Source organism: Penicillium digitatum, chromosome 1 (assembly GCF_016767815.1).
Source record: "Penicillium digitatum chromosome 1, complete sequence".
In the NCBI taxonomy this organism is placed as follows: Eukaryota; Fungi; Ascomycota; class Eurotiomycetes; order Eurotiales; family Aspergillaceae; genus Penicillium; species Penicillium digitatum.
The window spans coordinates 3,130,677-3,146,321 of NC_089384.1; the positions used below are offsets into that span (position 1 = coordinate 3,130,677).

The 15,645-nt window shown below is 48.9% G+C and overlaps 5 protein-coding genes across 5 annotated transcripts; 3 read left to right on the plus strand and 2 right to left on the minus strand.

Moving 5' to 3' along the window:
- Nucleotides 1–2,040: 2,040 nt before the first annotated feature.
- Pdw03_3418 (cytochrome P450) lies at nucleotides 2,041–3,185 on the plus strand (the record flags this gene model as incomplete). The annotated part of the gene is made up of 8 exons (XM_066100486.1): nucleotides 2,041–2,051; nucleotides 2,134–2,299; nucleotides 2,437–2,499; nucleotides 2,572–2,630; nucleotides 2,700–2,726; nucleotides 2,901–2,979; nucleotides 3,031–3,076; nucleotides 3,145–3,185. The coding sequence occupies 8 exons, from the start codon at nucleotides 2,041–2,043 to the stop codon at nucleotides 3,183–3,185; spliced, it is 492 nt and encodes a 163-aa protein (XP_065955886.1).
- Nucleotides 3,186–3,807: 622 nt separating this feature from the next.
- Nucleotides 3,808–7,410, plus strand: Pdw03_3419 (Nuclear cohesin complex subunit (Psc3), putative; the record flags this gene model as incomplete). Its single annotated transcript, XM_014676725.1, has 2 exons — nucleotides 3,808–4,273; nucleotides 4,334–7,410. The coding sequence occupies 2 exons, from the start codon at nucleotides 3,808–3,810 to the stop codon at nucleotides 7,408–7,410; spliced, it is 3,543 nt and encodes a 1,180-aa protein (XP_014532211.1).
- A 1,081-nt stretch (nucleotides 7,411–8,491) lies between these two features.
- Pdw03_3420 (Karyopherin alpha subunit, putative) lies at nucleotides 8,492–10,423 on the minus strand (the record flags this gene model as incomplete). The annotated part of the gene is made up of 2 exons (XM_014676724.1): nucleotides 8,492–9,913; nucleotides 10,187–10,423. 2 exons carry the CDS (start codon nucleotides 10,421–10,423, stop codon nucleotides 8,492–8,494), a joined length of 1,659 nt encoding a protein of 552 aa, XP_014532210.1.
- Nucleotides 10,424–10,792: 369 nt separating this feature from the next.
- Pdw03_3421 (Telomere end binding protein) lies at nucleotides 10,793–12,695 on the plus strand (the record flags this gene model as incomplete). Its single annotated transcript, XM_014676723.1, has 3 exons — nucleotides 10,793–11,050; nucleotides 11,101–11,992; nucleotides 12,043–12,695. The coding sequence occupies 3 exons, from the start codon at nucleotides 10,793–10,795 to the stop codon at nucleotides 12,693–12,695; spliced, it is 1,803 nt and encodes a 600-aa protein (XP_014532209.1).
- A 378-nt stretch (nucleotides 12,696–13,073) lies between these two features.
- Nucleotides 13,074–14,669, minus strand: Pdw03_3422 (CCCH zinc finger protein; the record flags this gene model as incomplete). Its single annotated transcript, XM_066100487.1, has 4 exons — nucleotides 13,074–13,936; nucleotides 13,990–14,332; nucleotides 14,396–14,539; nucleotides 14,595–14,669. The coding sequence occupies 4 exons, from the start codon at nucleotides 14,667–14,669 to the stop codon at nucleotides 13,074–13,076; spliced, it is 1,425 nt and encodes a 474-aa protein (XP_065955887.1).
- Nucleotides 14,670–15,645: the final 976 nt, after the last annotated feature.

Below are 15,645 nucleotides of genomic sequence, written 5' to 3' on the forward strand. Positions count from 1 at the left end.
GCTTCAATGATGTGCCGAGCAAAGTTCCAGGAGTCAATCTTCAAGGCAGCCATATTGTTCTTGTTGAATAGCCGGGATGCGCGGGTATGGAACTCATCGCCGTGCGTTTCCACGGGGTTAACCACTTAGGAAGAATGTTCGGGATCGGAAACATATCAAATAGCCACGCCCCTACAGAAACAGCGCCGGTGAATTGATTTATAACCGCTCGCATTTCCTGAAAGTTAGCCTCATCACCAGCCAATTCCTTTCCATATGGCAAAGCCCAGATGACACTCGACGAAAAGCAGATAAAAGGCCATAGGAAGTCGGTGCCATGTAAAAGATCATGAAGGGTGCGGGTAAATTCTCTATCGATAACTTCTTGGTAATGTTGAGTCTTGCGTGGGCCTAAGAGAGACAGGTCAATCCGATTGTGTGCCCGCCACCGAGGGCCGTAGATAATGAGTCCAGTATAAATTCCACGGGTCAAGTAGACTGCTGCCATGAGAAATGGAGGATATAAGCTATACACACGGCCTCGTCTCCTCAGGAGGTCCATGGCAACCTCCAGTCTTCCCAGGCTGATCATCGTTGGTCAGCCCAACTGAACTCGGATGCTTGGGCCATATTTCTTGTGCCATTGCGTCGATACGTAGCGAAGTGAATACTTAGGGTATCAGTGAAGGTTTTCAATGAAAGGGATATTCAACGGTCCCGGAGGAGAGACATCTTGGCCTCTGAATCTGAGCGGCAAGCGGACGCCAGCGAAGCACTTCGAAAAGCCTCAGTGCATGGCAAGTTCCCAAAGTCCTGGAGGCCCGGGGATTTTGTTTTGGCCGAAGACCTGATCCAACTTAACCTGCGCAGTCTCAATATCTGCCGGCTGCAAAATGGCTGCCATCAGGAATAGAAGAAGTGTTAGTAGTCACATGACTTCTTTGTTTGCTCCTAGTACTTAGTCTAGCTAAACCTGTAGATAGCTTCTCTCTTCTACAGCGCATCCAGAGATCTCCAGTTTCATCTACAGCTTCATTTGTAGACTGAATATCATCTCTCTCAAGAAGATACGTGGTGATGATATCGGCGCCGGCATGGCAGATGCTTCCGATGATGAACAAGAATTCGTGGTCATCCACCTCATCAGCAGCTTTGAGCGAGCGGACATGCTTAACCCAATGTAGGATTGACGCCGGCCATTTTCTTCTATACTCGGTCAGTTTCCCCGGACTATCTGATTCCCGAGGAAGAGAGCTACGTGTCCTCCTAATTCTAGGGTCACTAGGGGGCCGCAGCTTTAATGCCATTCTAGGGACTTTCGGATTCAACCTCCACGTAGCTAGTGAACTTTGCCCACCAGAAAGGCCACGCCCAATGCCCCAGAGCCACGGTGAGGGAAATTTTCAGTGTCAGGGCCAAAGGATAGCACTACCTCTGAGGCTGAAAGCAGTTGATTAGGTGAAGTACCTGCTGAAAAAAAGGCTAGGTATCTGCAATTTCTCGGCTATTCTAACCACGCTAGAGGTGCTGGTAGAACAGATCAGTAAGTAGCTCTATAGAATCACTACATCGGTGAAACGGTGACAGAGTCTCCGGGGAAAAAAATCATCCATGTTCAGAAAATAATAGCTTGGTTCTGTTCTTCACAAAGGCTAGGAACCCTCCTCCCCAATCAGCAGAGGGGGTTCCTGCCCCTTCATTGCAGCTATAAATAAAAAGTCCCCAGGAAGCTACTACGTCGGTACAGATTGAAATATTAGGTACTACATTTTTAGGATTGTTGGAAGGTATATCATACATTATTGCACTATTGTCATGCCCATGTAAATAAACCGTTGGTTGTCCAACGTTTATGAGAGCATTTACCACTACTATGTACAAGGTCCTGAGGTCTCACCCACATATAATACTAGGTGATAGACAGATACTCTGGTCAAGATAATCCTAGCTAGGCTGAATACAGCATGCGCAAGACAGTTTTTGGTCCTCCCCAGAAGCCTTGCCTACGGCATTGAAAACAGGCCACTGAAAATAGACCACCAGCGAATTGATCATGGACATATGCTTGCATCGTAAGTCCAGAGCTCCTTCTTTTAACTAGGATCCTCATCTCTACATTCCTCCCTCTAGTGGCGGTGCTGCTAATCTAATTAGTGCCGGTGATACAGGTTATTTACGGCAGAAGCGGCTGTTAGCTCATGCGTTTTCGGAGCGATCGTTGCGCGACCAGGAGAAGCCGATTCTTGGGAACATCGACATCTTCATTCGCCGATTAGAAGAATATGCCAACATTGAGAATGAGGGTAAACCCATAAATCTAGTAGGTTGAACTTCCTGACCTTTGAAATTTTGACATCATTGGCGATCTGGCTTTTGGTGAGCCCTTTGGGTGCCTGAAAGACTCACAGTATCATCCACCGCCACAGCACTAGCAGTTTTGTTAATTCTATCTTTTAGACGAACCCAGGCTGCTATCGACAACTTTCCAAGGAAGTCCGCATCTCTTTCAGCTCTAAAAATGTGAGGAGGTTATCTAATGTTGTTTGACTGCCGTATTTGAACGCGGTAATCGAAGAAGGCCTGCGAACGTAGGCCCCCGTGCCGGCCAGTGGACCCCGGGAGCTCAAAATCAACCCGCTTCTGAGAATTCAGTCAGTTTGGCCGGTCCACCAAAGCCACGAACTGGTGAAATAAAAGACCAAGCTGAAAAGCAGCCCCAGAAACCTGTTTCTCTCGCACCCTCATCGGTCATGGCTCCTCCAGTGCATCGCTCTTCTAAATTAGGTGCAGGGGGAGCCCTGGTCTGCAGCCAACACCTGCCGGAGAAGGTCATTCTGGGAGAGGATAGATGTTTCTGTCTCAAATAAGTTTGAATCGAGAATCCTGTGGGTGTTAACTCTGCATCTTGTCTCACATTCCAGACCCCCGTCTCCGTTGCCCACAACTCAAGCATCCGCGGCACGTCCAACTTTGCAAAACCAAAATCGGTTTATCCTGAGCGTAAGCTTCCTGTCAATGCAGACCTACGATTCAAAGTTGACATGCGAGAAGCTCTATAACTATTTTCCATGGGTCTACGCTCGTGCCTGGGTCGCAAGTAAGCTCATTGCCACTGCCCGATACTAGCTAAATTCGTTCTCCTAGAACATCTTCTGAATTAACTAGCCTCGCATACGCAGAAATGCGTCTACCACTCTGCCTTATAATGTGCTACTTTGATATCCGCCTAGATCCCCATGCCGCGGATTGGGATAAGGCCAAAAGCTACATCATCTGGGAGAATCAGCCGGTGTGGGTATATTTCCAGGGCCGAACACTTTTGGCAGAAATACTGCTCTTAGTCATATGTGTTTAAGCATTTAGAGAGGTCACAAGATGGAGAAAACTGACAGGGGAGAGGAGAAAAAAGAACATAGTATTGGGGGGGGGAGGTTTTGTTCGACAACAATCAAATGTTTGAGGCTCCTGAACTACGTTAGTTACGTTGCCCTGTTTTGTTACGTAATCCTGCCAACCTCAGGCCTCAAGGCACGATGTCGCGTCTTCCCCCACGCCGGACCGTTTTCTACCCAAGTGCTTCCGTTTGATTGACATCGTCTCAACACGGTCAGAGCGCGTATCGTGAAAATTTGACGTCTGGAATTGCAGGCCTCCTTAATAACTAACTACCAACTTTGTTTTGCTTGGTCATACCAGACCCGCGCGTCGCACGAGCGCGTCCCCGACCTGAACTGCAGCGACATCTGCCAACTGGGTTCAAAGCCATTGATCTGGTCAGCAGGCCTATCTATCCGATCGCATACCAATATAATACACCTGAACGACATCATGGATATCGACAACCCACCTTTATCAAGCCCCCGTGGCCTGTCATCAACCCCCGCCGAAGACCGACGCAAATCCGGTCGACAGACGCGACGGCCCGAAGTATTCTCACAGACCACATATTCTGCCGAAGAACAAGCTGCCGGTGGAAAGCGCAAGCGAGGCGAGGCGCGCGAGGATAGCGATGAGGACGCGTCTGAGTCCGACAGTGATGATGTTGGCGACGACGAGGCCGATGAGGAGGAATTTAAAGAGAAGCGACGCGCCGCACGTCGACCTGGTGCTAAGAAATCCAAATCTAAACCTAAGACCAAGGGATTGCATGCTTCGAAGAAAGCCAAGGTTGCAAGTAACGGGTTAGGGAGACAGCTCGCCTTCCGACCAGCCACCAATAGCCGACTACCCGCTGCTCGTCCCCGGAAACCGAACGTACGGCCTAGTCTCGCGGCGGGTGAACGCGGATTGTTCGGTGAGTGATAAATTTCTTTGTGCATGCAAACCCAAATCCCATGGCTAATACTAGAGTTAGCTGAGGTCTTTGGAAAAAGCAGCGATGCCGATACAGTGGCCGCTCAGTGGTTGTCTCAATACCAGCGTAACAATGGGCAGGCTATGCGGGACCTCGTCAACTTCATCCTACGATGCACGGGTACCGATCTTGAGATCGACATTAATGAAGTGGAAGACATTGACAATGCTCCGGGCCGAATCGGAGATTTGCAGAACCTTTACCAAGCGCAAGGCATCACCGAATACCCAATCATCTCCAAAGCGAAGAAGTTCAGAGCGTTCTCGGTCCTCCTTGAAGAATTCACTGTCGCACTGATCCAAACTTTCCATGCCTCTTCCATCTTGTACACCGATGATACCCTGCTCGAAAACATTCAGATATGGATCTCTTCCATGTCAACATCAAAATGCCGACCATTCCGGCACACGGCGACCTTGATCTCTCTCGCAATCATGAACGCCTTATGTGAAATTGCAAGTGAGGTGACGACAAGCGTATCTACTTCCAGAAAACAACTTGAAAGTGAAAAGAAAAAGAAGACGGTAAACAAGGGTCGTGTGGAAGCAATTAAAACGGCTGTCTCAGAGGGTGAACAGAAGGTGGAGCGACTAGACGAGTTCCTGCAGGATGGATTCGACACTGTATTTGTCCATCGTTACCGGGACATTGACGGTCAGATCCGTGCCGAGTGTCTGACAGCCCTAGGCGGATGGATTCGTACATACCGAGAAATGTTCTTTGAGGGCCAGTATCTGCGATATCTGGGATGGACCCTCGCCGATGTCATTGCGCAGACCAGACTGGTTGCCTTGACTGAGCTTTTGAGTCTTTATGAGAACCGTGACAACCTCGCTGGTTTACACTCTTTCACTGATCGATTCCGGCAGCGAATCGTGGAGATCGCTGTTCAAGATGCTGATGTTTCGGTGCGCATGGCTGCGATTGAGCTGCTTAACCACCTTCGTGAAGGGGGCTTACTTGAGCCAAACGATATTGATGCTGTCGGTCGACTGGTGTTTGATTTGGATCCCCGAATTCGGAAAACAGCTGGACGCTTCTTTGTTGCCAACGTTCAAGATGCATATGAGTCAATCACTGAAGGGTTGGGAGAGGAGATCACGGAATTGCTGGCCGATGATGATGAAGACGACTATGAATTGCCTAAGCACTCATGGATCAAGTTCAAATGCCTCACCGAGCTGTTCCAGGCCTACGATGCACAACAAGCCGAACAGCAACCAGAGCCAATTTCTCGGGTCACACTGCTGGGAACAGCTGTAGAGTCGCGCTTTGCCCTCGCGACTGAGGCTGTCTTCCCCCACCTGGAAGAGCTTTCTCAATGGCCATCTCTGGCTGGTTATCTGCTTTATGATCACTCTCAAATCACCGATACGCCATCTGAAGATGATGCTGCCGGGGTTGTAAAGAACACGTACAAAATGCAAGAGGGGCAAGAAACTATCCTTCTAGAGGTGCTCTGTGCTGCAGTCAAGCTCCGTGTTCTTGACATCGCCAAGTTTGATATCGACAAGCGTGGGCGCAAAACAAAGGCTCTGTCAGCCAAGACTTCCGAGCTCCAAGAGGAACTTTCTCACAACCTTGCTCAGATAATCCCAGGGCTTCTCAACAAATTTGGTTCCACGCCAGAAGCTGCTTCTGCCGTTCTGCGACTAGAACACCTTGTCGACCTGAACACAATCCAGGATCTCCAAAAAGACGCTACGGCCTATACATCTTTGCTCAATGATATCAACAAGCAATTCTTGACTCATTCCGATCAAGATGTCCTGGCTGAAGCTAGTGTGGCTTTCTTGCATGCCAAGAGCTCCGAGGAGATGCGAGAGGCGCTAGAGAGCAAGGTCCAAGAGCTATGGGACGATATGGTGGATGCACTAGCTGTCTTTTCTCGGAAGAAGGATGTCCAGGAAGGTGGCTCAATATCCGATCCCACTCTCACCGACCTGACCAATACTGTCTCTCGAATTTCGAACCTCGCCGGTATCACAGACTGCACCTCCATTCTAGAGACTGCCCCCAACTCACGATCGCAATCCAAGAAGGACCACACTGAGGCCCCATTCAACACCCTCATTCATCTTGCCAAACGTGGTCTGCGCAACGAAGATGGCGATGAAGATACCGCCAAGGCGGAGAACGAGCTGGTATCGAGCAGCATCAGGTCGTTGCTTTTCTATTTTATGTGGAAGGTGCAGGCACTGTCCACAGCTTTAAATGACGGAAAGGCCTCCTTCAGCACATCCTACTTTGAAGCACTGACAAAAAGCCGAGAAACTTTCGCCTTGACGTTGGTCAACATCATGGAAACGCGCCCCGGGTTGAATGACATCTGCTTTGCAGCAACTACAACATACCTGGATCTGCAAACCCTGTTCAGCACGCTCCGCAACATCGGCCAAGGCAACGGCAACGATGAAGACGTACTATTTCAAACCCAAGGCCTAATCCATGAAATCGGGCCTGACATCCAAGCCCTCATCACCAAGATCCACGGTACAGCCGAGCGCACATTCGCCAAGAAATCAAGACTCAACCTTGAGCCAGCAGACGACGACGCCCCAGCCTCAGAAGACGAGCTCGACTCTGAGGATGAAGCCAGCGACTCCGAAGACGAAGCAATCATCAATGATCGCCTCCGCAGCAGCATTATAGCCGAACAGCGCCTCTGTGAGCTGACAGGCAAGCTCGTCCTTGCCATCATAGCCCGCACCATCGATGCCTCCGGCTCTAAGCGTGGCGCGCTGAAAAAGCGTCTCCTCCGCAATAAGGCCTCCCTCGGCCTCAACTACCGAGAGGTCCTCTCTTTTCTGGAAGAGCGCAAGGCCCGCAATGCCCCTCGTTCCAAGGGCAAGCAACCTGCAAAGCCTGCTGCTTCCCCTGCCAAGGGATCCAAGTCTGCTGAGCAAATTGATGATGACGATGAGCATGACCAGCCTGAGCCTATTGAGGAAGATGATGAGGAAGATCTACGTGCGCGTGGACTTGTCGAAGAGGATGTTGAACATGAGAATGGGGACGAGGACGAGGAACTTACTCCTGCACCTGAGGCTGATGAAGATGAGGTGATGGGTGACTGATCTAGTCCGCCTTATTTGACATTTAACGTGCGCCTGAACAATATGATCTCGTTTTTTTGCTGCCGCCTTAATGCTTGTTTCCTTTCTTTTCTTGTTCCTTTCTTTTCTCCCTCTATTTTATTCGCCCTCTCATGGATTATGGCTTGAATTAGCTGTGTCTTTCTTCTTTGCTCCCGTTTGCGTGGATATGGACTTCTTTTCAACCTGTATCTTATACACTTCTCATGATTTTTGCTTTGCTGCTACTTCGCTGACTTGACCGCAATCTATTCCCCTCTGTTTTTCGTTATAATTTCTTGGAATCTTGTTATAGATTTGTAGCATTGTACGAGTAGACTGATTGTATTTTATTTTTCACTGCCTTGGGGCTTGCTGTATTATGTTAGACACTTGCAGCTCACAAGATTGGCATCAAATCGGTGTCCTTTAAAGAGGAAACAAGGAAAATAAAAATTTCCAAGATGAGAAAGGTACTAATATACTACAGGAAGAAATATTTTTCGAGTGAAATTTGGCATTTTTCCTGGCGAACTGCAAAGTGTACTACGAGAATAACGTAATAAGATTTTCAAAGGCATGATCTGAGCAGATTATGAGCGGTGTACGAGCAAAATGTGCCATCACACACCCTGTTGCCAGTGAGTGAGGAAGATCCCGCTCAGGAGACCAATGCCCCGTCAAGGAACACCATAGTCAGGGGACATTAACGTAACTGGAGAGAGAAAACCGATCCGGCAAACAATTGCGCCTGTATGAGGATGCTAAAGGGGTAGGGGAGGGGATACATGATGGTGAATCTTGTTTATCGTAAAATCAAAAAAAAGAAAAAGAATTGGGAAGTGAAATTCGTGACAAGAGGAGATGAGGGAATCAAATGAGCACCAGAAACTGTTTGGACGCAACGCCAGACGGAAGTAACTTGGTCGAAGCGCACGAGAGGCGTCGAGGCTGTGTGCGAGCAACCCGGCCTCGTGATAGCCTGTGGTGCCCTGCCCATGCAAGGATGCGTTGGGCGCAGCTTCGACATATGGTTGGAAAAAGGAAGAAGATACAGAAAGTAGTGCATGGGAAAGAAGAGTCTTTACATATCCATGGTATCACCGCCGTTGCCGAAGTTGAAGCCACCTGGTTGCTGCTGGCCAGTGCCGAGAGAGAATCCGGTCTGGGTCTGTTGGGGAGCAAGCTCCTCGATGTCACCACCGGCCTCGTCCTCGTCAGAGAAGTACTTCTCGATGATGTTGTAAGCCTTCATGTAGATCTCCTCGTTGGCGTTGTTCTGGCAATCGTGGATCTTTTCCATGCCACCGGCCTCTTCGATGAAGAGAGCGTAGCGGTTGACGCGAGCCTCACCGGGCTGACCAGCCTCCTTGTCCATGTCTCCGACCTTGAGGATGTTCTCAAGACCATCGAGAGCAACCTGGATGATCTTGTTGTCAGGGCAGGCCAGGAGATCGCATAGGGGCTTGATGCACCCTTGGGAAACGAGGTAGCGGATCTGATCTGGCTTCTGAAGTCCACCGGAAGTGGCGTTGGAGATAGCCCAGCAAGCCTCCTTGCGGGTCTTGAAGTCACCGTTGGCAAGCAGATTGATAAGAGGAGCAATGATGCCAGCGTCGATGACTGCCTGGATCTGGCTGGAGTTGCCAGCAGTGACGTTGGAGATAGTCCAGCAAGCTTCCTTGCGAATACCATCCTTGGTGGAGCTCAGGAGGGAGAGCAGAGCAGGAAGAGAACCACAGTTGATGATCACTTGGGTCTGGACGTCATCACCAGTGACGATATTACCAACGGAACGGAGTGCGGGGGTCTGGACGGAGGTAGAAGCGTGCATAAGGAGCTCCACCAGGCGACGGGGGATACCGGCCTCAATAACGGCCTGAATCTTGTCGTTGGCACCATCGGACAAATAAGAGATAGCCCAGCATGCGTCAATCAGGACCTCGTCGTCCAGCATATAGATAAGCTTTGAAAGGACGGGAAGGGCAGGGGCAATGGTGTTCCAGTCAGGCTGGGGGGTCTTGCCACGGCAGAAGTTGCTAAGAGTCCAGGTAGCATTGCGGAGCATGCTCAGCTTACGGCCATCGTTGATGAGGTTAAGAAGGGGGCGCAGAGCACCAGCACCCAGAACAAAGTCACGGCAGTGAGGGCTGTCACCGGCAATGTTTCCGAGGGCCCACACGGCTTGTTCACGAACATCGGGCTCAGGGCTGCTAAGCAACTCGACGAAGATGGGGACAGCACCAGCCTCAATGACGACCTGAGTCTGCTGGGCGGAACCGGAGGCAATGTTGGTCAAAGCCCAGGCAGACTCAAACTGAACCAGGGTGTGAGGCGAGCGAAGGAACTCGACGAAACGGGCAACGACACCGGTCTCGATAACACGCTCGATAGGCGGGTTGCGCTCCTTGGAAAGCAATTTGCGGAACTTGGTAGTGGCCTGAATCTGCTCCTCAACCTGATCGGAGAAAACTCCCTTCACCATCTGGGGGAGCTCGACATTGAGCTAAAGAATCCATTATGTTAGCTTGGTAATTTTCACATTGTTTTTTTTTTTTTTTGCAGTGGGGCGCGGGCTCGAAGATCCGAGTTGGAGGGGCTTCGTGGGCCATGGCAACAGGGCGGTGAAAAAAATTCCTTGTTGATGATCGCATCATAAAAACAAAGAAATCTCAGAAGAACCTCAGGGGGTGGCAACCACACCATAAGCCCGTAGAATTTCAAAAGGGATATAGAATGGAAGAAATCTAAAGGGTTCGAAGAAAATTCAACGGCGTACCTCACTCTCAATAGCACTGGCCTCATCATCACTCTCAGTGGCGGCAGCCATGCCACCAACACCGATTTTACCATCCTGAGTTTGGATGCCACGTCTCTTGGCCAAGTTCTCATCACGCTTCGCCTTGCGAATCTCAACCTGCTGTTCTTCACGGCGGCGGCGGAGCTCGTCGGGCTTGAACTGGTTCTTGGCCTTGAACTGCGTGCGGCGATGTTCGGGAATATAGCGTTCCGCCATGATGAAGATAAGAAGAGGAAATTAAGCGCGCCGCGGTAATCGATTGTTTGTAGTTGATATTAAGTGGGCGCGCTGGGGGATGGAAGGAGAGTAGGAAGAAAGAAGAGAGAGGGATCTGATGTGGGGGAGAAGACTTCTGTGGGAGGGGAAACGGTGTTATCACGTGACTCCTTCATTTTATTTACATCCATAGGTTTTGTCACCGACCTCTTCCTCTTTAAGCTCTGGTATTCTCTTTCTTTGGACGTTCATTCCTAGGAATAATTCATGAATTTCCATTAACAAAGACGTACACAACTTCTGAGCGGCTTGTAGTATCCCATCGGGAGCTTGCAAGACGTCCAACCCAAGCTATTCTATACTAAAGACATGGCTTCAGGTGAACTAGTGGATATTACCACTGCATGTTCTTCACAAGGGAATTTCAATGTTCTAGGAGTGGTGGTTGATACTTTACCACTCTATCGGACCAGAGGCTCGTCGGCTTGCATCACATTCACCATAAAAGACTCCGATTTTGATGGTCCGACCTGGCAAGGTGGTCTCAAAGTTAAATATTTCAATGATGATGAGAGTCACCTTCCCAATGTCAAGCTCAATGATGCAGTCCTACTACGAAACATCCCGGTGAGTGAATTTGCATGAATGCAGCAGCACAGTAAGCTTATACGATTCAGGTGGCAATTTACCAGAACAAGCCAACAGGGGTTGTTTCTCAGCACTCCAATGTGCCATGGGTGATTTTCCGACCAGAACCAAGTTTGAGTTCCAGCCCATTCATCACCAGTGGTCCTTTCCCTTTCGAGCCGAGTTTGAAGGAAAAGGACCAGGCACAAACACTTCTGGATCGTGTATCTGCCAAAGGAATCTCTGTGCAACAACCCAAGCCAGCCAGTATATCCGCCTTTCAGCAGTCTTCTCACGTTCATGCATCCGGCCCGGCTTCAAACCCCGGAGGATTACCGTGTATCCCTATTCAGTTTGCCAAGGTTCGCCTATTGTGCCAGTTACTTGGCCAAGTTGTGAGCCTCAATACTTATGACAGCGAGAAATCCGTACTATACTTGACTGATTTTACTGAGAATGATGACCTTGTCAATTACAAGAAACCCGGAGAAGATGACGAGGAATCAGGTCCTGAAGGGGATCGATTCAATTATGTACAGAAGGCAAAGAACTGGCCAGGCCCATGGGGCAAATTGACCATTCAGGTGACTTTATGGGAACCGCATGCCACCTATGCTCGGGAACACCTCAAGGCAGGTGACATTGCTTTATTGACCTATGCCCGCATCAAGGAAGGCCGTGGTGGCTTGGAAGCTGCCGTCCATGAAGACAGACGATTCCCGGAGAAGATCCATGTCCGCAATATGAATGGTGCAAATGACGATCGTGTTCACGAATTAATGAACCGTCGGACAGAATATTGGAAGATACACGGCGAACCCAAGGCAGAAACCAGAAAGGCCAAAAAAAAGAACAAAAGAGTCGAGCAGAAAAAGGAGGCTCGGACAGAAGAAGGCCAACTGACCATGCCAGCAGCATCACGAATCAAGGTGAATCAACATGGTGAGTTGGTTATCTGCATAAGAAAAGCCCATCAGCTGATAATTATTTAGTCAAAACTAGAAACTACACAGTGCCTATTCTCCCTCTCGAAAAGATTTTGTTGGCAGAAACCCACATAAATAATGCTCCAGGAGGAATTGTGTACCGGCTTCCCTTTCAAAACGTCAATTATCATTCTCAAGTCAGAGTGGTCGATTTCTTTCCCCCAAGGGTAGAAGACTTCGCCGTCCAAACCACTAGCGCTGCCTTATTCAGTAATAGAAAAGGTGCCATCGATCCTAAATTTGGTTGGGAATGGCGGTTTTGTCTTCTTGTGGAAGGGGTTGAGCCCAAATCTTCCAAGCAACAGCCTCGAGAGGTGATGAAGCTCTATGTGTGCGGTGAAGATGGTGATTGTCTTCTTGACGATAATGCATTCAACCTCCGCGACAATCCGCGAAGACTAGAAGCAATCAAAGAGAAGCTTTTTCTCCTATGGGGCAATCTCGAAGAGGAAAAATCGAAAGCCATGGCTTCTGGTCAACAGAATTGGGGACCAGTAAAGTCGTGCCCATTCGAGTGTTGCATTAAGGAATATGGCGTTCAGTGCACCCATGGCAAAAACCCCAACGTCATGGATGTCGATAGCGAGGCGTGCACTCACTCTGATTGCTTTGGATGGGAGAGACGATTTGCCATGTTCGGTACGACTATCCACACATGAATTCTAGCCCAGTCTTGAAGGTCTTGTAATACCACTAAATAAATCTTGTATGAATTGATCCTTAATACTAATACAATTTAAAATTTTCGAATCAATCGATAGATAGTTAAGTCTTTTGCGCCTGGAACCGTCTTTTTCACTCCCGTGGAAAAGATAAAAAAAACATCGATTAATTCTCAAGGGCCGTATAGCAAGCCTGCTCTCTTGCACCGTCCATAACTCCCGAATTCTGATAATGTCATGGGTGCTTCCCTTGAACCTTTTCCCGTGAAACCTCAAACCCGGTCACGCCAAACTCGGACAATATTTTTGGGACCTTGTTGCAAGTGCAAAAGGTTCAGGTCGCCCGAGGTGAGCTTAATATTGCCAGATGGCCACTCAAATTTTCGTAACTTTGACAATGTTGGTGTCAATACCATGCGCCACGGGCTCAAAGCGGCAGCTGTCGCCTCGAAAGCAAGTCTTTTTACCAGGCTCGCTCTGAGGGCAACGATGACCATAGATACACTCGACGTCATCGCACTCTAGACCAAAGCGACAGGGTGTCATGCGAGCAATGGCAGACAGAATATGCAGATCTTGGCGGGTCAATTTGCGATCGTGGTCATGATAGCAATTCTCTTCATTAGGGCATTCACCGAGCAAAAAATGATAATTGCAAAGCTTGAGCTTCTTCAGTTTGTTAAGATCATCGCGAGGAATGCTCTTGAAATCGAGCCGATCAACACGTTGGCCAAATTTATTCCGCTCTACCGTCTTCGGAGGGGATGCACCAGGCGGCTTGGAACGAACAACCTGGAAATCAGAGGACTCCGGTTTATTTGTGACTGGGGCCAATGGGGCACCCAAGTTTGACACACTGGTACTCGTAGAGGTTCGTGACGGTGGAGCAGGTGTTTGGAATTGCTGGGTTGGCGATGGTGTCAGCAAGGTCCGCGAAGGGATTGCGCTTTTCCAGGGAGCAGCCCAAGACGGTGCATTTGGTGCGATTTGTGCAGTCAATGTAATTGGAGCAATCTTGGTGGTTCGGAACACATCTGGGAACTGAGTGATTCGATAGTCCTGCTCTCGGAAATAATCAAATTCCTTCTCGAGTGGAAGACCCTCAACCAGCGAGACTCGGCCTTTATAATTTGCACCAGAGATGAGTTCTGTCAATGACCGGGCATATTCTTCATTGGAGGGACAGCCAAGGAAGAGTTGGTGGCAGTGGCAATTGTATAAGTAAAGCTTGAATGCCTCTGGAGGGAGCGAATCAGCACCGGCCTCTGTTATGTTAGGTTGCACCACATACCCTTGATTTTATCATGTGCTTTGTTTTTGCCAGTTCCAACATCCACAATTTCGAAGAATGATGCACTCTCATTGAATCCACGGATAAATTCACTGACTGTGGAGGCCTCTAGGGCGATTCCGCCCCGGAAATAAGTCTCCACAAGTCCCTTCACATTAAGATAGATCTTGGTCATTATCTTCGGCTCGGTGATAGTGGAAAGAATTGTCGTAACATAGCCCTGGAGAGATTTCCAAAGTTGCTTGGCCGCATTGCGTCCGCCTTGTTCTCCTAGTTGCAAAAATTCGTCCTTGAATATTATTCCTTCGCCGTCTAAAAGCAATACGACGAATGGTTCGCGGTCCTGAGAGGGAAAAAAAGAATGTGTTAGCCCGAGCTCAGACAATGTGTCCACAACTTTGCTCACCATCATTTTCTTGACAACTGATATCTGGTCCATCAGCTCCATTTCATGCACCTGAACCTCACGATTGAACCGGGTTTCGCGCTCATGGTCGAGTTTCTCTTGTTGGAACGAACTCTCTAGGGCGGTCACACGTTGAAGGAGTTCCTAATCATGGGTCTGATTAGAATGAATCAGGGACTAAGGGAAGGATTGTTGGTACCTCAATGAAGTCATTCTTCTGCTGGTCCAGAGCACTTAGCTGGCGATAGCGCTCTAAATAAGCATGGGTCGCCATTTTTGTAGATCGATAAGTATTGCCTGAAGATATGAAAATGGTTGAAATCGCGAAGAGGATGAATGCGACAGAAAATAAGGAAGAAAGAAAGTAAGGGAGAGAAGCAAGTTTCAAGTCTGATCAAAGACAACAGGGAAATTCCGGTGGGCAGGCTCTTGCAGGAGGTGACAATCTACAAAGTGTGTCAAGTGTTGAAATCAATGTTATCGCCAATGATCAGTGCCCACCTGCCTCTATTAAATTAATTGACATAGAGAATTTATAGTCACTCTTCTTTGCTTCAAAGAAAATCCAAGACCGCGAGCCCCAATGCAGCATATTAGTTTCATCACGTGACTCAATCCTTTTTGAGATACTTTCATTGGTTGCCCTTGACAGCGAGCACATAGTGGACCCGTGGACATACGAGATGATTACATAATTGACGCCAAGGCCCTTCGCTTAACTTTAAGTTCCATCAAGTGCTGCCTTAGGTATTGATTGCCTCAGTTGCATAGCCTTAGTTAGGTAACCTATCCCTGTATGTTGTACTTGGTGTTGCAAGTGAGTTTTCTCCACCTTCAGCGGATTTTCTGCCTGTTGACTGCTATAGGATCCGGCTAGCCTCCTAACCCGAGCCAAGGCGTGAATGCTCGCTTGAAGAAAGTTAGGGAAGAACACTGCAATCCGTAAACAGTGCGCAGAGCTTTGCAGCAAGCCCTTTCAGCAATGGAAAGATGCTGTGGATGCTCTTGAAGTAGCGGATCCACTTCTCTTAACCATGCTCCAGCCAAATAGCTTACGCCGCATCACCCAGCCCGGCAAGTGCCGCGCGAACATGATTTGCTCGTTCTTCGGCATTGTCCTGGATGGTGTTTGCATTCAGCATTCGCTGGGATCATCCTTGAACGCTGTCAAACGGGGGCACAGTCCCTCTAAACACCAAGTTCAAGACCGTAAAGTTCCTGACAGACTAGGGCGAATTCGACCTTGTTAC